Raw genomic sequence first — 26614 nt, 5'->3', positions numbered from 1 at the left:
CTGTAATATTTTGCCTCTTTTTTTGCCGACAAAAATAGAGAGAGAGCTTTTGGTGTAGTTTTTTTTTTTTTTTTTACCTACAATTTAGTCTCATCTTTTTTATCAACAAAATTGCATACTGATGTAGTCACAGTTATTATTTAAAGGTGCAGTATGTAATATTGTCAGCTAGTGGTTGAAATGGGTACTGTAGTTCAAATTCATAATATTGGAGAGGTTTGTAATGAGCTGTGATTTCCACCAAACGGCAACCCGGGAGTCGAAATACTATATGGTAAAATGGCAGTGGGCGGGATCACGCAGACCAAAACAAACATTCCGACACTGAATGCACATTTCAAAGTAAAATAACTGGCTGTATAATTGTTTTTCAGGGAAGCAAGTATGTGAACTTAGCATGTTTCCTAAATCTCATAATATGGTATTTTTGTGTACTGTCAAAAAAATTGCATACAGCACTTTTAAGGACGTCTCGTCATCGTCTCGTCTTAGTCAAGGAAAAAATTCTATATACGGTTGTTTTCTTGATCCTTGTGTTCTTAAATACATATAGTATGTTTACTTTGTGATCAAGGATTTTTTCTTAATCTCACCTCAGATGTGGAGGTGGAAATGGCCTTGTTCGGTTGGATGCTTGGAAATAATTGTTTTCTGTTCTCTGGAGACTTTCCCAGTGCTATTGATCTTGCTGGTGCTTTAAGTAAATGCCCCTAGAGCTGAAGAAAAGCTAGTTCAGTTAGTGTGTACAGTTCTTTAAAAAGACTACAGATCAGTATGGTCACTTCTGGGTACCTAGATGGTGTTTCAGTGATCATTTTAGTGAGCCAATACAGAGGAATGTTTCTTAATTATGATTTCATGAGTAGGAATAGGACTTTTTTTGCTAATTATAATTATATATGACATCTCTTCTTTTTTTCTAGCCTTTCATGTCATCGCGCTATCCTGGCGGCCCCAGACCACCTCTCAGAATACCCAATCAGGTGCTGATCCTTTTCAGTTCTGTTTTTCGATTACACATCTCAATACAGAAATACACATTCATGGTGGAGTGATTAGAGTTTTACATGTTTTATTTTAGTCTTATCTAATTAACTTGCTGTGAGTCATTTTAAGACTTTTCAGCCAAGACTAATACTTGCTTCTAATAGTATTTTTGCTGTCGCTTAAGGCATCACATTTTATTTCCAGTCATTCTGTCTCACTCTCCAAAATGTGATATTTTGGGTCCTGATCTAATGTCATAGCCCAAGGGCAGCTAATGGGCCTTATCTACCCCTGGTTGGACGATGTTGACAAATGTATGTTAATTCGTGCTGTATCTTACTGGTTCAGGCATTAGGTGGAGTCCCTGGAAACCAGCCGTTATTACCCAGTGGCATGGACCCATCAAGACAACAAGGTTTGTTTACGAATAATGAATTAAACAGTCTTATAGGGTGAAATGTTTGGTCATAATCAACAACAGAAAAATAAGAAATTATATTTTGCATGAAGAAAACAAAGCCTATTTTAAGACCGTTAAGATTTTTCCATCATGACATTATTTTCATAGCAATTAAGCACTTTTCCCCCAGAATTCTCATTACCGTAATGCGAAAAAAAAATCTCATTCTCATTATGGTAATTCAGTAATGGAAATCAAGTCTGGACACAATGATGTTTTTTTTAATTAGCATAAATTAAATACTTCCATGATGTTGAAATACTTTGTTTTTCAGTTTATAGTAATGGGAATGAGATTAATCGATTGATGATTAATTGTTATGAAAATATTAATCGGGGTGAGGTGAAATATATTTTTTCAACATTTCTTGACAGCTTTTGTGAGATTCACCTGGGGAAACATTTAATATTACCATATTAATTACATATTATTATTATTATTATTATATTAAACTATATTTAGAAACAGAGAATTTTTGGGAAGGGGTGTGATATGATTTTTTCAACATTTCTTGACAGTTTTCATGAGATTCACCTTAAGAAAGAAAGTAGAATAAAGTAGGCTGTATATATTACCATTATAAACATTTTTGGGGATGTGGTGAGATATGATTTTTTTAAAAACATTACTTGAGCGCTTTCTTGAGATTCACCTTAAAGACCCGTTCACACCAAGAACAATAAATAAAAAGATAACTTTAAAAATATCTATATTAGCATCCATGCCAATCCATAGTATCGTTCTGTTTATTATAAGCACACTGCAGTTTGTCATCTGTCCCTTTAAATGCTCAAGCTCTTTAAAGCAGGATGAATTCTGATTGGCTGTCAATGTTTTTATTGTTCATCAGCTGGAAAAAATGTTCTGAAAGTGTGTTTAGAATGATTTTTAGAGCTATAGTCATCATAGTTGATGTGAACAGGCCATAAGAAAAAAATGTAATAAAATAGGCCATATATACTACCATTTTACATGTACATTATTATTATGTAGAGACACAAATAATTATTTTGGGGGTGTGGTAAAATATGATATTTAAAAAAAAAAAAAAAAAAGTTTTCTTGACAGTTTTATGAGATTTATCTCTCAATGTGTTTGCCACTTGCTAATATACTAATTCCCATCAGGTCATCCAAATATGGGTGGGGCTATGCAGAGAATGACTCCGCCCAGAGGGATGGTACCTCTTGGGCCACAGGTACGATCATCACACCTCTATGTTTGGATCGCTCATCTAAACTATGTGCAAAGGCACTTTGCTACATTTCTTTTTTATCGTTCCAGGCATATGGAGGGGGCATGAGACCACCACTCAATGCTCTTGGGGGTCCTGGGATGCCTGGGATGAATATGTACGTACTTCTTGTTACACTAACACATATTCGCCTAATAACAAATACTATTTTCTATCATAGCTTTAGAATAGTTAATGAGTACAACACATCTCACCCTACTATAGGGGTCCCGGAGGAAGACCGTGGCCAAATCCACCAAATTCCAACTCTGTGAGTCATTTCTACAATCATTCATTGTGAAATGTCAGCCACTACAGCTGTAGGTAAATGTTTGCACTTAAAGAGCATCTGCTTTGTTGACATTCTCTCTGTTTTTTTGTCTGATCGGATCCACGTGGCATTTAAGATCCCGTATTCCTCGGCATCTCCAGGGAGTTATGTGGTAAGAGCCATGACCCTCTACATTTACACGCCTCCAACAGCCATGAATGCTGACGTCCAGCTCTTAGAGATGCATCAGATCGTAAAATAATTTCCATAGTCCTGTGTCCTCAGCAGTGGATCCAAATTAAGTATAAATTATATATATATATATATATATATATATATATATATATATATATATATATATATATATATATATATATATATATATATATATATATGTAATTTGGATGTATGTATTAAGATATTATAGATTAAATATTTTATACATATTAATATTTATAATATTTATTAAATATTTTTAAATATAAATGATTGGTTTTGTTCAACAAATATATAAAATGTATTGTTAAAAAATATTATATTATATTATATATATTTGCATGAATGAGACACATAGCTTGTATAATGTCATCCAAAAAAAAAAAATTCAGTAACTTCATGTGAAAGTCCTTTAAACAACTAGACACTGCCAGATACTTTGAAACAGATTTGAGATAAGCAATGTGATTAAACGTGTCGTTTTAAGACATTTCACAAGATATTGTGTTAAAACGCTGTCAGTAACTCCCAGCTGAGATGATTTGTGGAAGGGAAGCTGCGGTAGCTTACTGAAAGCAGCCAGACAAGACGAGGTGCTCGGGAAGGCAGAGCCGAGTCAGCAGAGAGAAGGAGAGATAATTAGATTTGGGAAGAGGGAGGATAGAGCAGATATGCACAGTGCTGACCACAGCAAGGGCCTCAGGCCTCTGTCATGAACCACACACACACACTCACACACAGGACTATCCTCACATTTACACACGTATATGCCACAAGTGCATTCAAATATAACTAATTAATCTGTGTTACATGAGATTTAGAACAATATTTGTCTTTTCTCTTTCTCAGGGTCCACCCGGTGGAGGAGGGCCCCCAGGGACTCCCATAATGCCTAGCCCTGCAGGTAGGACTGCACTGTTTTTTTCTTGCATAGCTGAATTTAATTATGAACAGATATACTGAGGGAAATAATAATAATAATAATAGTGTATATATATATAATTTTAACAATAAAAATTTTCACATTTAATTTAATATGTTCAAGATTTTATATATTTATGTGTTTTTTATTTATATTCTATAATATATATATATATATATATATATATATATATATATATATATATATATATATATATATATAACAATAAATAACAATAATAAGTATTTAAAAAATGTTTTGAGTGTTTAATATTTAAATTATAATAGAAAAATGTATTATATACATGTACATAATTTCATTTAATATATTTTTATTTAAAATTATATTTTTAATTCTAACAGTAAAAATGTATATATTTAAAAAAATAATAATGTTTTATATTGTTTTAAGTGTTTAAAATGTTATATATATTTATGTGTATTTTATTTATATTTATTTTAAAGTATGTTACGTTTCTTTAAGTATTAAATGCCTTACTAATACAGTGAGTTTTAAAATGTGTGTATTATTGACCAAAGGTATCCAAATACTTTTTACAGCCATCAGTGGAGCATTAGCTGAAATATGATGATGAGCTAGTGTGTTTGGCTCTTTCTCTACAGACTCGACAAACTCGGGAGAAAATATGTACACCATGATCAACGCAGTGCCGCCCGGAGGAAACAGGCAAAATGTAAGACAGCATGACAAATTTAAAATATTTGCACACACGCATCTCAGTTCATATCAAGTTGCATTTATTCCTACTGTACTTAATGACTGACTTTCTGATCTGTAGTTGTTGTAATATCATATTTAATGTGTCCTTGTTTGTGCCTTTGACAGTTCCCTATTGGTCCTGGTGGAGATGGTCCAATGGGAGGCATGGCAGGAATGGAGCCGCATCACATGAATGGATCATTAGGTAAGAGTGTCTCTTGTATAAACAACCACTTTAGATAGTACTCTTGGACATCTTTGAGTGCTGTGTACTTTGCTTGAGGAGTATCAAAGCATGTCATAAGTCAATGTGAAATTGCAGCTTGATTTCCTTGATTTGTTGTCATTTTTTGCCTTGCATGCTTATGCCCCCTTGTGGTCACTGAAGACTAATCATGCATTTTAATATCATTGCAACCATACATCTACAATATAGTTTTTAAAATCTGAAATCTATATTTTTATTTATTTAGGGTCAGCTGACATGGACAGTATGCCCAAGGTGAGAGTTGTTTTCATTTTATCAGATTAATTATATGATATGCTCATTAATCACATTATTCTCATCTTGTGTAAAAACAGTCCAGCTTAAATAACGTGTAAAATTGACAGCCCTAATTTTCATGCATAAATTAAAAACATAACTTCTATCTATCTGTACAGAACTCTCCTGGTAACCTAAGCATGAGCAACCAGCCTGGAACTCCCCGAGATGATGGAGAGATGGGCGGAAATTTCCTCAACCCTTTCCAGAATGAGAGCGTATGTCATTTCCTTGTCTGCAAGTGCATTTGTGTTTTAACTTTGACAAGAGCCACTGGGTCTCATTCACTAAGCATGCATACTATGCACAAATTTGTGTGTGAAATCTACGTACAAACGTTTTCACGAACAAATCATGATTTATCAATAACTTTCGCTCTAAAATTTATTCTAAATTTACAAAAAAAATTAGGAACAACTGAAACCACTTAAACGTGAAATCCCATACTCTGGCTATCTTTATAAACATGTTAAGATGACATTTTACACATAGATATAGATCTTAAATATATTTCATCATATATACATATAGCTGTGCATGCTGTCAGCGCGTCTTTAGAGAGTGTCATGTTTGCTGAGAGTGATGAAAGGAAAGCGCGTGTGGAAAGCCCTTATATGGACATGGTTAAGAACAAATTTGTGTTGTGAATTAAAGTTTTCGTGTGAAGTTCTAATGTGCATATAAATACGAATAATGTATGCAGTTATTAGTGAATGAGACCCACTCATCTTAAATTGATATTTTGAGAGTTCATTGCACTGTGAAAACAAATTTTCCTTCAAAAACAGTCTGAAAACAAAACCAAAAAGGTACAAAAACCTTGCTTAACATTCTTAAAATATTAGGGCTGCCCCCAACCAAAGATTTTCCTAGTCAACTGGCAGTTGTTCATAAGCCAAACAACTATTCACACAAACACTTATTACGTAATTATAGTGCACATTTATCTAGGTTAATGTTAGTGTGAACGGCCATGTAAATTGGCTATCGTTTGGCTACTATTTACATGATTCAAATTATTAGCCATGTTTGAGGTCAAGAATGGTCATAGATTTCCTGCCTGACTTAATTACAACATGGAAAAGCTGTGTTAATTATCATCAACATTTACATTTAGTCATTTAGCGGACGCTTTTCTCCAAAACGACTTACAAATGAGAATAGTAGAATCAATCAAATCAACATGAGAACAACAGTATGTAAGTGCTGTGTGAAGTCACAGTTATGTCAGTAAAGTGCTTGTAGCCAAGATTTATTTTATTTTATTTTTTTTTTTTATAAATACAAAAATACAGTACAGTCCAAAAGTTTGGAACCACTAAGATGTTTTTAAAAGAAGTTTCGTCTGCTCACCAAGGCTACATTTATTTAATTAAAAATACAGTAAAAAACAGTAATATTGTGAAATATTATTACAATTTAAAATAACTGTGTACTATTTAAATATATTTGACAAAGTAATTTATTCCTGTGATGCAAAGCTGAATTTTCAGCATCGTTACTCCAGTCTTCAGTGTCACATGATCCTTCAGAAATCATTCTAATATGCTGATTTGCTGCTCAATTAACATTTATGATTATTTTCAATGTTGAAAACAGTTGTGTACTTTTTTTTTCAGGATTCCTTGATGAATAGAAAGTTCAAAAGAACAGCATTTATCTGAAATACAAAGCTTCTGTAGCATTATACACTACCGTTCAAAAGTTTGGGGTCAGTACGAATTTTTATTTTTATTTTTTTGAAAAGAAATTAAAGAAATTAATACTTTTATTCAGCAAGGATGCATTAAATCAATCAAAAGTGGCAGTAAAGACATTTATAATGTTACAAAAGATTAGATTTCAGATAAACACTGTTCTTTTGAACTTTCTATTCATCAAATAATCCTGAAAAAAAATATTGTAGACAAATATTTTGTACAATTGTACACATTAAATGTTTCTTGAGCAGCAGATCAGCATATTAGAATGATTTCTGAAGGATCATGTGACACTGAAGACTGGAGTAATGATGCTGAAAATTCAGCTTTGCATCACAGGAATAAATTACTTTGTGAAATATATTCAAATAGAAAACAGTTATTTTAAATTGTAATAATATTTCACAATATTACTGTTTTTTACTGTATTTTTAATTAAATAAATGTAGCCTTGGTGAGCAGACGAAACTTCTTTTAAAAACATTAAAAATCTTAGTGGTTCCAAACTTTTGGACTGTACTGTAGATGGAAGAAGAATAGAAATCAAGGTATGTGCTACTATTACTGGGTCAATGGCTAAAGACTCAGCTGCTCGGATAGAGCATGGCAGGTCATTCCACTAGCCAGGAACAGACCCGGAGAAGGTCAGTGAGAGTGATTTTGTGCCCCTTTGTGATGGCACCACAAGGCGCCGTTCACTTGCAGAACACAAGTTTCTGGAGGGCGCATAAGTCTGAAATAGTGAGTTAAGGTATAGCAGTGCAGAGCCAGCGGTCGTTCTGTAGGCAAACATCAGAGCCTTGAATTGGATGCGAGCAGCTACTGGCAGCCAATGCAGACTGATGAAGAGAGGAGTGACGTGCGCTCTCTTCGGTTCGTTGAAGACCAGTCTTGCTGCAGCATTCTGGATCAGTTGTAGAGGCTTGACAGTGCATGCTGGAAGACCAGCCAAGAGAGCATTACAATAGTCCAGTCTGGATAGAACAAGAGCTTGGACAAGAATTTGTGTGGAATGCTCCGATAGGAAGGGTCTAATCTTCCTGATGTTGTACAAGGCAAATCTGCAGGACCGGGCCGTTGTAGCAACATGATCTGTGAAGCTTAAACAATCATCCATCACCACTCCAAGGTTCCTGGCTGTCCTGGAAGGAGTAATGGTTGACAACCCAAGTTGAATTGAAAGGTTGTGATGAAGTGTTGGGTTGGCACCGACCACAAGCAGTTCGGTTTTTGCAAGGTTGAGTTGAAGGTGGTGGTCCTTCATCCAGGCAGAAATGGCTGTCAGGCAGGCTGCGACGCGACCAGCAACCGTCGGATCATCTATCTATGATCATATCATCATATCTATGATCATCTATCATAGACTGTGTGACATCACCACTTCCTGTGTTTTTTTTTTGTAGTTGTTGTTGTTTTTATGTGACCAACCATCTAGGGCTGTCCCCTTATAGTCGACTGAATGTTAGTCGACGAGAAGAGGCTTAGTCGACCAAAATTTTATTAGTCGGTTAGTCACCAAAAAACAAAAGTCCACAGGAAGTGGCAAAGTTGCACAGTCTGTGAGGGACAGATCATTAATGACGGATCCTTGTGGTAAATACAGTATGTCGGGCTGGAAATATTCGCCTATCATCCATCAAACTCAAATATGGCTTATCATTTGAAACTTCTAAGGCAGAAAGTATACTTAGTTTTTTTATGCATACAACCAAATGTACAGCCTTGCAAAGTATACTTTACTTGACTCGTATGCATACACAGGCATTCGACGCATGCGCATTGTGACAAATTAAAATATCTCTGAGGTACAACCCATGTAAACATCTTTGTATTCTTTCATGCTGGAGTTGTACAAACGAGGGTACTTTCTAACCTCTTCGCACTATCTGGTAAGCCTCCATTGTTGCTGTAGCTTGCATGCGTTCCAGTCTGTTCTGTTTATGCAGTTTTTCTTCGACTACCTTGTGAATCAATGCCCTCGGGGCACGGTTGCCACCTTGTGGATAAAGTAAATACTGTAAAAAAAACTAAATGCACATGTGCGACCTGCACGTACAAAGTAAAGTAAAAAAAATTGTTCAGTACGCGTGTTCTATTCTGATTACGAAATTTGCGCTGTGCGCACTGTATGCTGCGTAAAAAGTGAAGTATACTTTGGGCTTAAGTAGTAGCTTCTTTAATTGGCTGCTCACTCTGTCATTAACCTAGATAAATGTGCACTATTATTAGGAGCATATCCAAGTGTTCATGCGGAGTGTGGAAGATAAAGTATAGCACGCTTACTGCGTGACATGCTGGCGCGATCACTTGCATTTTTTCCTAACAGCGGAAACGACTTAAAATACTCCATCATTTTTGGTCATACAGAGAAGAGTTATACGTCATTAAAAACTGTAAACTTTTATTTGTGTAAACTCAAAATAACAACAAAACATGCTTTTGTAAAATAAAGAAAACAAACAGGATGTGCTTTCTGCTGTCTCAAAATATATCTATAGAAAGCGTGAAATGTCTGCTTTTAAACTAGTGTTGCTTTCGTCAACGAAAATTATGACTAAATATCGTCGTCAACGAACCTTTATCACGTGACGAAAACAAGACGAGACACAACGTAAATCCTGGTCATGTGACGATGACTATAATTAAACGTATAATGCAATGTTGTTGACGAATAAAAACGAGACTAAATGTGGTTTACAAAATCAAAACTATGCAAAAATGTCTCTTAATTTTCGTTGACCAAAACGAGACGAGACGAAATGTTATAACGTTATTATGTCTCGTTTAGTCGCGTTATTATTATTATTATTTTGCAGTATTTGTTTCCGTGTCTCACTTCAGGGGCTGCATCAGGTCGCACTGCGCAGACGCAGGTGACGTCACTTTCTCAAGCCCCACTCGCAGCATTATTTAGAAGATGTAGCTGCGGTGAGTTTAGCATAAATGACAACAACAAACAAAGTTAAGTCTGACAAAGAGAAAGGGACCGATATGTAGGGAAATATGTAGATTTCACGTGCTCATAACTTCATGAAAAATGCACAGATCATAGAAAATGCACATCATTATTTAAAGCAGATTCTTACGAAATGAATCCAAAATCAACATAATATATTGCATTGTTCACAAGATATTACACAGGAAATGATTTAACATACTTGGCTAAAAACGTGTCTCATCTTTCCGGGATGCAGTGTGTATCCAATGATCTCGGAAGTGCCTTTTAAACCCGAGTTTACCCTGCGTGGGCGCCATCTAGCTGCAAAAAAATGAATAACACTTTATTTAACTATACTTTATGCCACATTTGGAAAATGTCCAAATGTAATGTAATTTATATTTTCGAAAAAATTAAAAAGTGTTCTATCAAATGATACCCACCTTTTGACTCTCCTTGCTACAGTTTTGGAGTTATGAGTCTTTACTTTTGTGTTTGTCGCTCAGAAAAAAGAAAAAAAAAACACTCTAAAAAAGCCTTCAGGTCTTAAAGGGTTCTCAAGGCATTATAAGGTATTATCTATAAGGTAACAATAATATAATAAGATAACCATGTTTAAAATGGGTTTGGCTAAAAGAACATTTTGGTTTCGTCTATACTACTAGGTACTACACTATATTGACTGGGTTAAATAGAATTGCATTTCTAAAAAGAGACTAAAATACAATTTTCATTGACTAAAATTAGACTAAATGTCATCAGTTTTCGTTGACTAAAACTAGACGAAAATAGTCATGGATAATTCTGACTAAAATAAGACTAAAATGCTCAGACTTTTAGTTGACTGAAACTTGACTAGACTAAAAAGAGTATGAACGTGACTAAAAGACTAGACTAAAACTAAAATGAAAACAGGCCGCCAAAAACAACACTATTTTAAAAAGAAATATTCTCTGCTATTCTCTCTTCGACTAATGGCTTAAATGAACTAGTTGACTAGAAAGTTGACTAACGACTAACGTTCTGGTCAACGATTAAGTGGCAGCCCTACAAAATATAATGCTAAAAGTGTATGGTATGACCCCTTTAAAGTTCTCAGAAACACACTCAAACTCTTTTTTAACTCTTATGTCCCTGTAGTATTCTCCAAACATGACCATGAGTGTGTGAAGACCTCATTTGGAAATCCAGCTGGATTCCACCACATGACACAGAACTTGTGCAAGCGCGCTGTAGCCAGCCCTCTTCTGCTCTCTGAAGAATATGGGTCCAAGCCTCTCCTTTCTCTCTCCTTCCTTCATTTCCTTTGTTTTCAAAGATCATTCTTTCACCTCCTCGGCCGCGTCACACACCGAGGGACAACGCTGAACCACGTCGGGGCGAGAACGGCGAACCGACAACCTGTCTATATTTACGTATATCTTTGTGTATATATGTGGGTGTACATTCAAAGTTACATGTGCATGTGTGTATGAAAGGATGTATATTGATCCTTGTACGAGCTTGAAAGAAAGACTGTGGACTTGAACTGTTTTTAACAAAAACAAATCATATTTTCTTGAAATATGATGTAAATCGACAGATCTCCGTTAACGGATTTATCGCAGGAAACACTTATTAGGATGCAACGAGGGTTGTGGTTTGTTCGTAAAATGACTTTGTGCAGAATCACAATGATAAAAATCAATTTCCCAGCAAGTACGCACTGTAATTGATTCACAATCGTCTTTGTGTCGTCGGCGAGAGAGTTTGATTTGTATTTTATTGAAACAGGTTGAGTTGCCGCTAATGGAAATGTGTTTGTAATTCCAACTGACGTCTGTAATTTATCATTTCGTACTGCGTTCGGCCTTCAGACATCTGTGCTCCTCAAATGCAGTCCAATCTGATCAACACCCTGGAGTTTTGTCTGTATATACAGGAGATTTATTTTTCAGGACGATGCCTCCGAAGAACAGCCATTACATACGTTACACACTTAAAAAATCCATCGTGCGCCATTTTGCCATCTTAACTGGGGGATGCGGAAGGAACGTCCTCCGGAACTGAACTGAGCAACTACACAAGATCATCGCACTAGCTTCACTTATTGAAGAATATTTCTATCATGTTTTGAAAATACTCCTAATCATGTGACATACACAGATACAACGTTTACTTCTCTTATATTATGACGTTTTTCTTTGTGAAAATCTTTGCATGTGAATACGGGAAGTAAGGAGGATTTTATGGAAAAAGGAAACTGGTCCATTCAGAGGAAGGGCACATGGATGGGAATTATAATTCTGTACATCTGTCATTCTAATAATCAACTTATTTATACAGCCGTTGTTGTGTCACCCGGAGAAACTGTGATTTGCTTTGCTTTTTTATTTCAAGTGGAATTATTATTATTAATATTATTATTATTATTATTATTGCGAAATTTCTAAAATATATATGTGAATTTTTTATAGCTTGGGGATCTGATTAATCTGTGTCTCTGTGAATTATTTAAAACAATACTGTACAATATCTGAGGTGTTTTCGTGTTTATTTGCCCCTTTTTGCCCCAGGTTTTTGCCTGATGACGAGAGACCTTATCATAAGTGTATTTTCATTTGACTTATTTGATGTTTAATTTTTGATTTTGTGAAGTGTTTATTTTCTACCTTGTGTTGACTTTTGTAAATACACAGAGAAGTTTTGGATATACTATACTGATATAAAGCTTCTCATTGCTGTTTAACATGCTGTCAGATCATTTTGTTTGTATTTTGTGTGTGATTTTATGCATTAAGCTACTGTCCATAACTCATTTTTCTGTTTACATACGAGACTAATACAGTATGGACAAATTATAAGATACAGATTTTTCAGTGGATAAACTTTGTAAAGGAATAGGGCAGTATAATATGTGAAAATGCAGTATAATAAATGAAAATCTTAAAGGATTAGTTCACTTTCAAATTAAAATTTCCTGATAATTTACTCACCCCCATGTCATCCATGATGTTCATGTCTTTCTTTCTTCAGTCGAAAAGAAATGAACGTTTTTGATGAAAACATTCCAGGATTTTTCTCCTTATAGTGGACTTCAATGGGCACCAAACAGTTGAAGGTCAAAATTACAGTTTCAGTGCAGCTTCAAAGCGTTCTATGCGATCCCAGACGAGGAATAAGGGTCTTATCTAGTGAAAAAATTTACAATTTTATACATTTTAACCATAAATGCTCATCTTGAACTAGCTCTCTTCTTCTTCTTCTCTATTTGAATTCCAGTAATACACTTAGCAGCGTCTACACTGCCGGAATTCTAATAGAGAAGAAGAAGAAGAGAGCTAGTTCAAGATGAGCATTTATGGTTAAAACGTATATAATTTTTAATTTTTTTTTTAGAAAATGAGCGATGGTTTCACTAGATAAGACTCTTATTTCTCATCTGGGATTGTGTAGAAATGCTTTGAAGCTGCACTGAAACTGTAATTTTGACCTTCAACTATCTGGAGTCCATTGAAGTCCACTATATGGAGAAAAATCCTGGAATGTTTTCATCAAAAACCTTCATTTCTTTTTGACTGAAGAAAGAAAGACATGGACATCTTGGATGACACGGGGGTGAGTAAATTATCAGGAAATTTTAAAATGAAAGTGAACTAATCCTTTAAATACAAGTTATTGAAATAAACTACTGTATAAATATGTTGATATCATAACAGAAACTAAGCGGTCCACTGTTTGGGGTCCCCAAACACGTTATGTTTTGATTTTCTTTGAAGGGTTAAATCATAATCTGGTTTGAAAACAAGTTGGTATGATTGTTGCTGTTTTGTTGATTTGGTTTTTGTCTGTAAGGAAAAATAATTTGTGTAATGTTTATTCATTATTAATTACACACATATTCCTATTGTTTTTCTAAGAATTTTTTTTTCAACAATCCAGGGCTTTTTAGGGGCCTTAACGTGCTCAAAACCTCTTGAAAATTGGCACACACGTTGGAATCTGCAGCCATTAGGACGCCGCAGAGGATGGGACCCGGGCATGGCACAGGGGCTCTACGGCGCCCCCTTGAATGGGGTCTGAAATCTTGGTCCATATATAAAACACCCTTGCATGTTTTAGTATGAAAATCTGTACACATATAGACCTCATCGGGCCGAACAACTTTTGTGCTCTAAGTTATACGCCAGCTCAACAGGAAGTCAGCTATTATGGGTTGTTTGAAAAACGCATGCTCTGGAATTTGATAAACTACTCCTAGGCGATTAATCCAATCACCACCAAACTCAGTCAGCATGAATTCAAGACATTGAGGATGGTAAATTGCGAGTGGATTTTTGATATCTCAAATGGTTTGGCTGTGGCAAAGCAACAAATTGATGGCGTGATAAGGGAAACAGGGAGTGTGCTATCCCACGGGACATAAGCTGGCACACACTCATTAAACGTTCAAAAATGTAAATGCATGAGAGAAAGAAGAGCAGAGATATGGATAAATCTGAAAAAGTGCGACGATGCGAAAGAGAGCTCAATTCAGTCTGGTTTTTCTTTGCGCACACAGAAAGTCGCCTCTAGACGGTGCACAAGTACTGAATTAAGCTCTCTTTTGCATCTTTTCGAACTTGAACAGACAAATATAAATAAAAATATAAAATAAAAATTATGTCAAAATGTTCATTTTGCGAGTATTCATGTAATAAACAGAGTTGGTTATGTCTTAAGTTAAAGTCCGAGTGAACCGGAAGTTGCAAACGACTTTTCTCCAGTGTTGTGATGTATTTCCAAGTGAAACGGAATATTGAATAGAGGGCAGAGTTACTTCAGCGATCCTCCTCTCCATCTCTCACTCATAGCAGACTAACGGTTGCAGGGGAGTGGTTTAAGCGTTTTCAGCCCAAGCCGTCAAACTGACGTTATCAGAGAAGGGACACCGTTGCAGAGGGAAGGAGCATTTTCAGATTTTGATTAAATATTACGAAGCTAAAATATTTTATTGTGTGGATTGACTTGCACGGATGAAATGTACACCACAAAACTAGCAATTTGAGCTAACAAAATAAATAAGGTCAATTTTGATTTCATGTGTACTTTAATGTAAACAGTTGTGAGAATATCATATGTGTATTGGATCCGCGCATTCTGCCTTAAAGTAACAGCAGCCTAATAAACCTGCTGCTGTCCATAATTAGAGTTAATCAAACAACAAAAGAAAAAGAGATGGTTTTACCTTAATATTATAAAGCGACAAGAATACTTTTTGTGCGCCAAAAAAACAAAATAACGACTTTTCAACAATATACTGATGGGCCGATTTCAAAACACTAAAACAAACCTTTCAGCTGTGCTGCCATTCTGGATTAAAGAAGAATAGGAAGTTCAACACTGTTATTTCTAAATATAATCTCAAGTAATTTTTGCTTATATAATTGAATCAGATCATTGAAGGTCAGCAGCAAAGACATTGGTTAATAAAGTGAGGTTAAATACATAAAGTATATTTGTGTCATTTAATATAGTTAATTATTCAGGTTTGTGTAAAATTCTGAGATTGTATTTCACTGTTTTTATTCATATTGAGGAATACTGAATGTTTTTATGCAATTGAGTTGAGCAAATGCATGTTCACATTTAGACTAGGACTACAATAACCATCATGTTCATACAGCGCACACAACACCTCTGCACTTTATTTCTCTCAACATGAGGACAGGAGAGCTGTCAGTCAATAAATGTGAATAAGTAGCTTAGATATTTTGTTGTAAATTGAAAAAGTAATTTGTTACTTTACTAGTTACTTGAAAAAGTAATCTGATTACATAACTCAAGTTACTTGTAATGCGTTAAACCCAACACTAGTTGTCATGCATTATATTTTTTGTTCTTGGTGTCTTTCTTGCAGCAACAGAACTCAGTTCTGCCATAGTACTGTATATTACATCAGTCCACACTCAGCAACTTTATGGCTCTGACAACTTAATAAAACACACACATGGTGATTACATCACAATCCATGTGTCATAAAGGGACTGCAGCACAGGAGTGATTGTTGTGCAGAGACATGGTGTCCTGCAGCCTGTAGTAGCTCAGGTATCCAGCTCGGTCATTTGGTCCACATCACATGGTCCCGCAGAACGTCCAAGTTGGCAAGACTTGAGGTCACCTGACATCGGCCTTGATAAGAGCCCAGGAACAGACTGACCTGTCATTTCAACACTCCACATCTCTGAACAAAGCTTCATGGATCAGAACTGGTCAAAAAGAGTGTTAGATACGGACGGATCCCATGAGAAAGGACGGAGGAATGGGTCTGGCCCGGTAGCAGTGCAGATGTGCCAGTCCATCCTGCCCTGCCATGCCAACCACCAGGGAGAACTGGGTGCAGGACAGCTGCTGAAGTGGATAGACACCATCGCCTGTCTGGCAGGTGAGTGGGACCGTGGAGGAGTTCAGGGTTGGTAACCATGCAGAAGGTTGCTTGTTTGATTCCCTTACGCACATTTATTGAATGGTTACGATCTTATATATCGTGTTTTTTCATTTCGACATTAACATTTGTGAGATTTATTCCAAATGAACTATTTTGAAGTAAAAAGTCAGACCATTCCCATTTCAGAACTGGACCATATTGGTTGTGGTGTTTATTAATTTAATCATTTTTATAATTCTGTTGATATTTAATATTTCAAGCATCATTCAGTCTGAATGTATTATGACTTCGGTTAAAAATATAAGCCTTCATAGAATTATATAGCAAAATTCCGATTTATCTCTTTGACTGGAATTCTGTTTTTTATCTTATTATTATTATTTGAGTATTATTATTTAGCCATTTTAAATATTTAAATATGTATTATTCTAAATGAATATTATTAAATATTAAAATAAAGTATTATATAATTATAATATTTAAAAGAATAATTAAATAAATATTAAAATGATCCATTAAATAAAATATTTATTTACTATGAATCAATTAAGGTAAATTGTGAAATATTAAAATAAATTTAAATTAAATATGATTTATATTTTAAGTTGTATAGCGCTTTATAGGGCTACAATGCAGATTATCGGATTAAACATTACAGGAATCAATAGTGACGTTAATGATACCCTTCTCAGAATGTAATAATTAAAAATTATACAAGTTTACTCCACTGGCCCTTTTTCCAAAACAACCTTGTGTGTTATCAAGCCATCAGAGTAGGTTAAGATAAGCTGTCACCTTTGGACTACGAACAAGGAAGGTAACTTGCATTCATACACCTTTCACCCTCAAATCCTGCATGAATCCATTTGTGTCCGCCACTGTTGGAAGAAAAGGGGGCTTGAGGAAGACACACATTAATAATTTACACATGTCCTCTTCATCTCCTTCCTGTTTCTGCTCCAGTTCTGCACACATGAAATATAAATACCAGTGACATGCAAAGTTGAACAATGTAACTAAGAACAACTTGTGTACCATCTTTGAGGGTTCATATAGTGGTCCGTGTTATAAATCTCTCCGTCTTTGTTCTTCGTTTCTTCTTTTAAGCTGAAAGACATGCAGGAATTGCGTGTGTAACGGCTTCCATGGATGATATCCAGTTTGAAGAGACTGTAAGGTACTGTGTCCTTTATCACGAGACTCACCTACCCTTGTTAGTCATGAAACAACAACAATCAGATTTTAGAGATTGGTTTAAGGCCTGTTCACATCAAATACGATAACTATAATCATAAATTTAACTATAACGATAACGATATCTTTCTGTTTATTATAAGCACACTGCAGTTTTGTCGTCTGCTGCTTTAAATGCTCGAGCTCTTTAGAGCAGGATGGATTCTGATTTTCAGTGTTTTTATCGTCCATCAGCTGGAAAAAAATTGTTCTGAAAGTGATTCCAACGATATTGTTTATCTGTACCGTTATTGTTATAGTTGTAGTGTAGACTTTGCTATTCTTTTATATTTTTAAAACTATATCTTTATCGTTATGATTAAAGTTATCGTCCTCGATGTGAACCTGTTTAGGTCATGTTTAGAGTTAGCAAATTTTGCTCCAGGAGTATCTCATGTTATGTGGTAAATTTATCTCTTATCATATCATATATATCTATCTATCTATATTTCAGGGTTGGGCAGGTTATCAATATAAAAGCCAGAGTTAACAGGGCTTTCAACACGAGTATGGAGGTAAAACCAGACCAAACGCATTTACGGTATTAAATATTAACGGAATAACTATAATGCATCCCAGTGTCTGATCAGGCCACTGTTTTATCAGGTGGGCATCTATGTAACAGTACAGGAGGTGCTCAGCGGGGTCACGAAGAGGGTTTGTGTGGCCTTCTCCACATTCGTCGCCAAACCGACGGGAACACAAAAGGTGAGGAAACTGCAAAGAATGCACCATAGAATTTAGGGGAAATACCCTATTTAGCGCACTCGAATCTAAGTGTTCCACCGATCAAAAGTTTGGGGTCAGTAAGATTTTTTTTTTAAATAATACTTTTATTCAGCAAGGAAAGGACACATTACATTAATCAAAAGTGAAAGCAAAGACAATTAATAATAATATTTAAAAAAATTCAAATAAATGCTGTTCTTTTGAAATTTATATTCATCAAAAAAAAAAAAAAAACTGAAAAAAGTATCAAATTATTATGAGAAAAAAGTCGTTAAATTACGAGAACAAATTCGTTAAATTACGAATTTGTTCTCATAATTTAACGACTTTTTTCTCGTAATTTAACAAGTTTATTCTCAACATTTTATCTCGACTTTTTCTTGAAATTTAACGAGTTTTTTCTCGTAATTTAATGAGTTTATTCTCAACATTTTATTTCATTTTTTTCTTGAAATTTAACGAGTTTTTTTCTCGTAATTTAATGAGTTTGTTCTCAACATTTTATTTCAACTTTTTTCTTGAAATTTAATGAGTTTTTTTCTCGTAATTCAATGAATTTATTCTCAACATTTTATTTCATTTTTTTCTTGAAAATTTTTTTCTCGAAATTTAACAACTGTAATCTCGAGATGGTTTTATTTTTTTATTATTGCTTGGCCCTAATCCTCTTCCATATTTTTAACAGTGATAATGAGAAGAAATGTTTCTTGAGCATCAAATCAGCATATTAGATTAATTTCTGAAGGATCATGTGACACTGAAGACTGGAGTAATGATGCTGAAAATTCAGCTTTGATCACAGGAATAAAATACATTTTAAAATATATAAAATAGAAAACAGTTATTATTAATTGTAATAATATTTTACAACATTACTGTTTTATTGTATATTTGATCAAATAAATTCTGCCACGGTGAGCAAAAAAAAAAAAAAAAAACCCATACTTTTGAATAATAGTACTGTATTTTTTGTTATAAGTAAATACTTAATTTGCTTAACTAAAGTAAAAAAAAAAAAAAAAAAAACTAATGACAAAAAAAAGAAAAACATGGTTTACAGTTGTAAAATTTGACATTTTTAGCATCGGTATGGATTACAAAGACTTAAATCATACTTATGGTTTAAGAAGATTTTTAAATATTTTCATTTAATATGAATATTGACCGTTTTTGTAGCTGCAGACACTAAATTTAGTATATAGAATATTGCTTTAAAATGCCTTAACGTTGCATTTGATTTATTACTTTTAATTTGAAATTTTTCATCAAAACCCAGCAAATTTTGCCGCTGTATAAAATAATATCTTTGTAGGAATTCTCAGATAGCTAAATATTAATGTGACATCTAGAGAGAACAGCGACACATGATCACAAATAACTCAAGACCGGAACATATGATCGGCTCCAAAAAGAAAGCCATATTACATGTCCTGTGAAACATCATTTTATCTCAAGCTTTGACTTTTTGATATATTTAAAATTCCTAAATATTAATTCATGATTCTTCAGGTGTCTTTGAGACCCTTGGATGTTCAGGGCTCCGTAGAGGAAATGCTGGAACACTCACTAGCTTCAGAGAGACGACGGCTCCGTCTCTACAATGAAGAGGCCTTCAAGAACCTCATGAAGGACTATTACAACCTCCAAGACAAGGGTTAGTGCTTTACTTGAAGGGATAGTTCACCCAAGAATGAAAATCATCCCATGATTTACTCACTCTCAAGCCATCCTAGGTGTATATGACTTTCTTCTTTCAGACGAACACAATCTGTGTTATATTAAAAATATATCCTGGCTCTCCCCAGTGTTGTAACGGCATTGAATTGTTGAGTTTTTGAAGCTATAAAAAGCGCATCCATCAATTATAAAAGTAATCCGTAGGATGTAGGCGTAGCGTAAGCTTATGAACTGATGAACACGGAAGCACAGAGGATGAAGCAAAACAAAACACTGGTGTCGTGACAAATCAGGTCTCCCAAAACTGCACTTAATGATTATGCTAAGTATATCTGAATGATATTTATTTAAAATACGCATAGCTTACTATATATCAATACGAAAACACATTAGTGCATAATAAAACCAACTGAATGTAATTTTTTACACTTGATTAACTGTTAATTAATAAATATCCTATTAATAATACCCTATTTAGCACTTAATTTAACACATAATTACATTAAAGGTGATTGAGAATATATGTAGGGTAAGTGCAAGTGTGTGTATAAACCAAGCTATCAGGCTAATCGCTTATCCGTATGGTATGCTAGTATATAAGCTAACTAATACAGACATAAACGGTCAACGGTATTTATCATAACATGATTTTGTAGGAACTGTAATCAGGTGCTAAAGAGAGTACCTAGCAATTTGAACCAATGGGATCGTTTGGGGTCCTAATGAAGACCCGATTTCTCATTGCACTGCAGGTTGTAGTCTGCATTTAGGAAAATGTCTTATTTAGGAAAAGTAACCGTAATAAAATTGACTGTTATTCCTTGTGAGGTGTAATATACTGTCATTTCTTTCTTACTTTGCAATCTAACGGTTACTTTTCTTAAATGAGACCGCCTCGATGACTTACGCAGCCTTCAAATCCGATCACCGGAGGACGCAGCCTTCGAAACAAGACGCTGCTTAAAACGACAAGTTGCCAAACCACATGAATGCCATATGTCCAACGTCATATGTCGGGTCAGAGGTCACCGTGCTGCCTGAACTCGACTCTTTCGTGAATGTGCGTTGCTGGAAGCCAGTGATTATAGTTTGTAAAAATTTTAAATAAATATGGATATTTTTCTTACAAAAACCCATTGCTTCACTTCAGAAGGCATTTATTAATCCACCGGAGTCATAAGGATTCATGTAGCCTATGAGCTATTATGTCACACCATTAGGTTACTTCAGGGGATTGTACTTTAATAACTTCACCATGTGTCGTGGAAACAAACTTCATAGGTTGTGTGGTACTAAATCACAAAAGAACAACCAGTGGAAGGAATCCCTCGACAGAGTCAGCCAGAGGACATTAACGAGACTCAACTAGGTCCGCTACAACCAGAACTTGGCAATGGGATCCAAAACGTTGCTGCTGTTGATCAAAATCTGTTGGCATTTCAGGACTGTGCAGCAGGAAACCCAAGGCACCCGTGGTGTCGACCGAGCTCACGCGGGTTGAGAGCATCGAGCTGGTCCTGCCGCCACACGCCAATCACCATGGAAACACGTTTGGAGGACAGATCATGGCCTGGATGGAGAACGTGGCTACAGTTGCAGCCAGGTATGCTTGCGCATTTATGCTAGGTGTTATCATAGTGCAACAGTGACAGGCGTTGGTTCCGGAAGCATTTTTCCACATCGATTTTATTTGAAAAATGTCTCATATTAATTGTGCTAAACCATGAACCAAACTCTGACATCATTCACAATGCTTCATGGCGGACCCTGCTGCAGAGCATTTCTGATTTTACCTAGCTGTGGTAAAAGCAACATCTCTCCTTGGGATTATGGGAGGTGTAGTGCTTTACTGGGACTAATTTATGTGTTTTTCATCTTGTTTTGTTTTTCTAGTCGTTTGTGTGGCTACTATCCTTCTCTCGGAGCTGTGGACATGTTCCACTTCCGAGGTCCGTCCAGTGTCGGCGACAGACTGGTGTTCAAAGCCATGGTCAATAATGCCTTCCAGACCAGGTACAGTAAACCTGACTGCTATAGAAGGGCAATCCTGAACAAAATGACCTTCTTTTCATGCATTAAACTGTCAATACATAAATATTAATTAGTAACATAAAATTGTCTCAAAATACAAAATAAAAAATATTATTTAGCAATATTATATATTACATTGATTGTACTGAAAATAAAAAAGCTGCATTTTCAGGTGTTGAGACACGAACAACACAAGTGTGGTCACACTTATGAAGAATAACAGAGTGATATATAATAAACTGAGGTATATTTTGAATACATTGTTCTCCTATTCTGCGCATCAGTGTGGAGGTGGGTGTTCGGGTGGAGGCGTATAACTGTGAGGAGTGGAATGAGGGGACACCAAGACACATCAACAGCGCCTCCATGATTTATTACATTCCAGGACGTGATGGTGAGCGACAGACTTTTCCTGATGTCACCTACACAACTCTTGTGAGTTATCTACACATTCAACAACATGATAGCACACTTAATATTAATGTGTGTATATGGGTCAGAGCTATATATATATATATATATATATATATATATATATATATATTTATATACACTACCATTCAAAAGTTTGGGGTCAGTAAGATTTTTTAATGTTTTAAAAGAAGTAGCTTCTGATCACCAAGCCTTTATTTATTTGATTAAAAATACAAACAAAAACAGTAATATTGTGAGATATTATTATTCAAATTTAAAACAGCTGTTTTCTATGTCAATATACAGTAAAATGTAATTTATTCCTGTGATCAAAGCTGAATTTTCAGCATCATTACTCCAGTCTTCAGTGTCACATGATCCTTCAGAAATCATTCTAATATGCTGATCTGCTGCTCAAGAAACATTTAATGTGTACAATTGTACAAAATATTTGTGTACAATATTTTTTTTCAGGATTATTTGATGAATAGAAAGTTCAAAAGAACAGTGTTTATCTGAAATCTAATCTTTTGTAACATTATAAATGTCTTTACTGCCACTTTTGATTGATTTAATGCATCCTTGCTGAAAAAAAATATTAATTTCTTTAAATTCTTCTCAAAAAAATAAAAATTCTTACTGACCCCAAACTTTTGAACAGTAGTGTATAATGCTACAGAAGCTTTGTATTTCAGATAAATGCTGTTCTTTTGAACTTTCTATTCATCAAGGAATCCTGAAAAAAAGTACACAACTGTTTTCAACATTGAAAATAATCATAAATGTTTATTGAGCAGCAAATCAGCATATTAGAATGATTTCTGAAGGATCATGTGACACTGAAGACTGGAGTAACGATGCTGAAAATTCAGCTTTGCATCACAGGAATAAATTACTTTGTCAAATATATTTAAATAGTACACAGTTATTTTAAATTGTAATAATATTTCACAATATTACTGTTTTTTACTGTATTTTTAATTAAATAAATGTAGCCTTGGTGAGCAGACGAAACTTCTTTTAAAAACATTAAAAATCTTAGTGGTTCCAAACTTTTGGACTGTACTGTATATATATATATATATATATATATATATATATATATATATATATATATATATATAAGCTATTATATATTATATTATATATAATAGCTCTGACCCTCACTAAAGCCACATAAATCATATCATTTAATTTTTTCAGGATGGAGAAAGACGATTTCTCGGTGCTATTGTCAGGAAGAGAATTCGCATGGCCAGGTACCTTTTGTACATAATTTTATTTATTTATTTTTTGAAGCACAACAAATTGTTTAGGAAACATACCAAATTTATTTTCCCAGAAAACACATTCTGTACTCAAGAGATGAGGGACCAATATCCGTGCCTTGGGACAGAAGTAATCAGGTAGGTAGGTAGTGTAGGTAGCCAACTAACTGACTAACTAACTAACTAAGTTATATATACAAGTTGAATTCACTGATCACTTTTGTGTAAAAAAATGTCACTTTTGGAAATCTGATCAAATAAATACGTCAAGAAAAAGACTAAAAATCACGATTGATATAATTTCTAGTTAATTAGTCACATGAAATGAAGGGTCAAGTTTAGTGCATTGCATTGTGGGATACTGTTTTCCGCACAATGGCTGCACCAAAAATCACATACTTCCCTACAAATGAAAAGAGTAGTATATCCGAATTCACAGTACTTGTAAAACAGTAGGTGAAAAACACCAGATGACTTACATCTTCCTCAATTGTGCATCTGATGGATACTTCACTATCTTTAGGCCACGGGAAAGGATTTGTTAATGTTAGTGAAGCGACACAACAGACATTGGTAGGTCACGTGACAGTGACAACATGATGGATGTAGTATGTCCAGATGATATTCATACTACATAGAACATACTTTTTTAGTGGTCCCAAAGTAATCACTTATTCAAAAGAAGTACATACTCAGAGAGTATGTGATTTCAGACGCAGCCCATGTGTTCTAGTTCTTCACATTGTTGTATGTAAGAAAAGTGTACATACTTCAAACTCCAGACATACTCATTGTCCTTAAAGGGATATTCCACCCAAAAATGAAAATGATCCCATGATTTACTCACCCTCAAGCCATCCTAGGTGTATATGACTATCACTTGCGTACAGCTGGAAGCCAGTTATTACAGTTTATAAAGTTTTAAATATGGATATTTTTCTTACAAGAACCCATCGCTTCACTTCAGAAGGCTTTTATTAAGCATCCTGAATCTGTATGGATTACTTTTATGATGGGTGGATGTGCTTTTTTGGGCTTTAAAATCTTGAGCCCCATTCACTACCATTATAAAGCTTGGAAGAGCCAGGATATAACTCTGATTGTGTTCGGCTGAAAGAAGATACACCTAGGATGGCTTGAGTGTGAGTAAATCATGGTATTATTTTCATTTTTGGGTGAACCATCTCTTTAATCAGGACAAACCTTCTGTAACATCCCATAACATCTCTGCCCTCTGCAGGTGTATTTGGGGTATAACAACGTGGCAGCTCTCACAGTCTTAGCTGGAAAACGGGGCTGGGAGGCCAGTAACATCAACGATAAGGTCATCATTATGTTTCTTTTATTTTGATGCACCTAAATATGCCTAGAAAGTATATAAAGTGCTCGTTTTTGCAGGTAGGAGTTTACGTGCACGAGGAAGCAGATATGCTGTGTTTAAAAGTTGAGATGGAGGTCAAAACGACGGCTTTTCATGCTTTCTCGCTGCTCTCCGACCTGCGGTTACGGCCACAGTGGGACAAAAACTATCTGTAGGCGATCTGTATCCCTCTATATTAAATTTATTGTGTTAAAAGTTTCACATATAAAATTGTGTTTCTCATCATCTGCATACTTCTGTTTTTCCTTCAGGAGCTGTGAAGAGGTGGAGAAAGCAGATGAGGAGGAAACCATATATCACATTAAATGCGCCACAGTTAACGGAGGCAAAAGTCGGGATTTCGTGTTCCTGTTGTCTAAAAGGCAACCCTGCAAAAATGGGTATGATTCCACTGCTAACACGACTTGATTCTTTTTGTTTTTGGGATGAACATATCTTTAATGTGAAGCTCAAACTGTATTTTTATCCTCACAGAGACCCTTATGTCATAGCGCTCCGCTCCGTCACCGTGGCAACAGTTCCACCTGAGGAGAACTCCATTCGGAGCGAAGCTATATGCGCAGGATTCCTCGTTCACGAAATGGGCTATTCAACCTGCAAGGTACCAACTACAGTATGACATCTGAAACTAAAAACAATAAAACGCTTTCCTGCTGAATCTGAACATTTCTGGCTGCTCTTCTAGGTGTCCTACTACAACCAGGTGACCTCTGGAGTGCTGCCCTATGTGGAGGGAAACTTAGCGGGCTGGTCCAAATCTATGGAAGAGACGGCAATGTCCTGCATTTCTTTTCTGGAGAGAGATGTGCTTACCACAGTGTTCTGATGCGCAACATTGTGGTTCTAGGATTTATTCTTTTTTCATTTAAGGCTATGATAACGACTAAAGGATTAGTTCACCCCAAAATTAAAGTTTTTTAATTAATTACTCACACTCAAGTTGTTCTAAACCCTTCAGATATTTGTTCATCTTAGGAACACAAATTATTATTATTTTTTTTTTTGATGAAATCTGAGAGCTTTCTGTCTCTCCATTGACAGCTACGCAACTACCTATATTTTAAGCCCCAGAAAGGCAGTAAAGGCATCACAGAAGTAATCCATGCAACTCCAGTGGTTTAACCTCAATTTTATGAAGTGAGGCGAGCACTTTAAAAAATATTAATCTCAAACGGGCATTCACGCAATATCTGCTCTCACGTCAACACAACACATGCGTCATGGTGCTCTTGTGAATACGTTAGAGATTAATATTTTTTAAATAAAGCAGTAAACTATACATTATTTTTATTGCACAAGCAATGCACTCGCCTCGCTTCATAAAATTGAGGTTAAACCACTGGAGTCACATGGATTACTTTAATGATGTCTTTACTACCTTTCTGGGGCTTGAAAGTGTCAGTTGCGTAGGCTGTCAACAGAGGGACAGAAAACTCTCAGATTTCATCTTCATTTGTGTTCCGAAGATGAACAAAAGTCTTAT

At 35.2% G+C, this 26614-nt stretch overlaps 2 protein-coding genes across 6 annotated transcripts in view; both read left to right on the top strand.

Annotated features, from left to right (window-relative positions):
* The window catches only part of ssbp2b (single stranded DNA binding protein 2b), a 91620-nt gene extending 78900 nt beyond the window's left edge, over positions 1 to 12720 (top strand). For all 5 annotated transcript variants that reach the window (XM_048181087.1, XM_048181085.1, XM_048181086.1 and 2 more), the window contains 12 exons: positions 924 to 983; positions 1336 to 1402; positions 2575 to 2645; positions 2732 to 2799; positions 2907 to 2952; positions 3089 to 3124; positions 4018 to 4072; positions 4714 to 4784; positions 4937 to 5015; positions 5284 to 5312; positions 5474 to 5572; positions 11133 to 12720. In XM_048181087.1, coding sequence (XP_048037044.1) covers positions 924 to 983; positions 1336 to 1402; positions 2575 to 2645; positions 2732 to 2799; positions 2907 to 2952; positions 3089 to 3124; positions 4018 to 4072; positions 4714 to 4784; positions 4937 to 5015; positions 5284 to 5312; positions 5474 to 5572; positions 11133 to 11162 — 711 coding nt within the window. In that variant the 3' untranslated portion in view covers positions 11163 to 12720. The remainder of the gene's footprint in view (positions 1 to 923; positions 984 to 1335; positions 1403 to 2574; positions 2646 to 2731; positions 2800 to 2906; positions 2953 to 3088; positions 3125 to 4017; positions 4073 to 4713; positions 4785 to 4936; positions 5016 to 5283; positions 5313 to 5473; positions 5573 to 11132) is intronic.
* A 3320-nt stretch (positions 12721 to 16040) lies between these two features.
* On the top strand, positions 16041 to 26497 carry LOC125262360 (acetyl-coenzyme A thioesterase). The gene is made up of 15 exons (XM_048181080.1): positions 16041 to 16395; positions 17506 to 17575; positions 18086 to 18146; positions 18238 to 18339; positions 19870 to 20014; positions 21481 to 21640; positions 21931 to 22050; positions 22353 to 22503; positions 23686 to 23741; positions 23825 to 23888; positions 24991 to 25074; positions 25149 to 25282; positions 25383 to 25511; positions 25606 to 25732; positions 25817 to 26497. Exons 1-15 carry the CDS (start codon positions 16209 to 16211, stop codon positions 25955 to 25957), a joined length of 1731 nt encoding a protein of 576 aa, XP_048037037.1. The 5' UTR covers positions 16041 to 16208; the 3' UTR covers positions 25958 to 26497.
* The last annotated feature ends 117 nt before the right edge of the window (positions 26498 to 26614 follow it).

The sequence above is a fragment of the Megalobrama amblycephala genome, linkage group LG2 (assembly GCF_018812025.1).
Source record: "Megalobrama amblycephala isolate DHTTF-2021 linkage group LG2, ASM1881202v1, whole genome shotgun sequence".
Classification (NCBI taxonomy): Eukaryota; Metazoa; Chordata; class Actinopteri; order Cypriniformes; family Xenocyprididae; genus Megalobrama; species Megalobrama amblycephala.
This window is presented reverse-complemented; position numbering and strand designations above follow the sequence as displayed.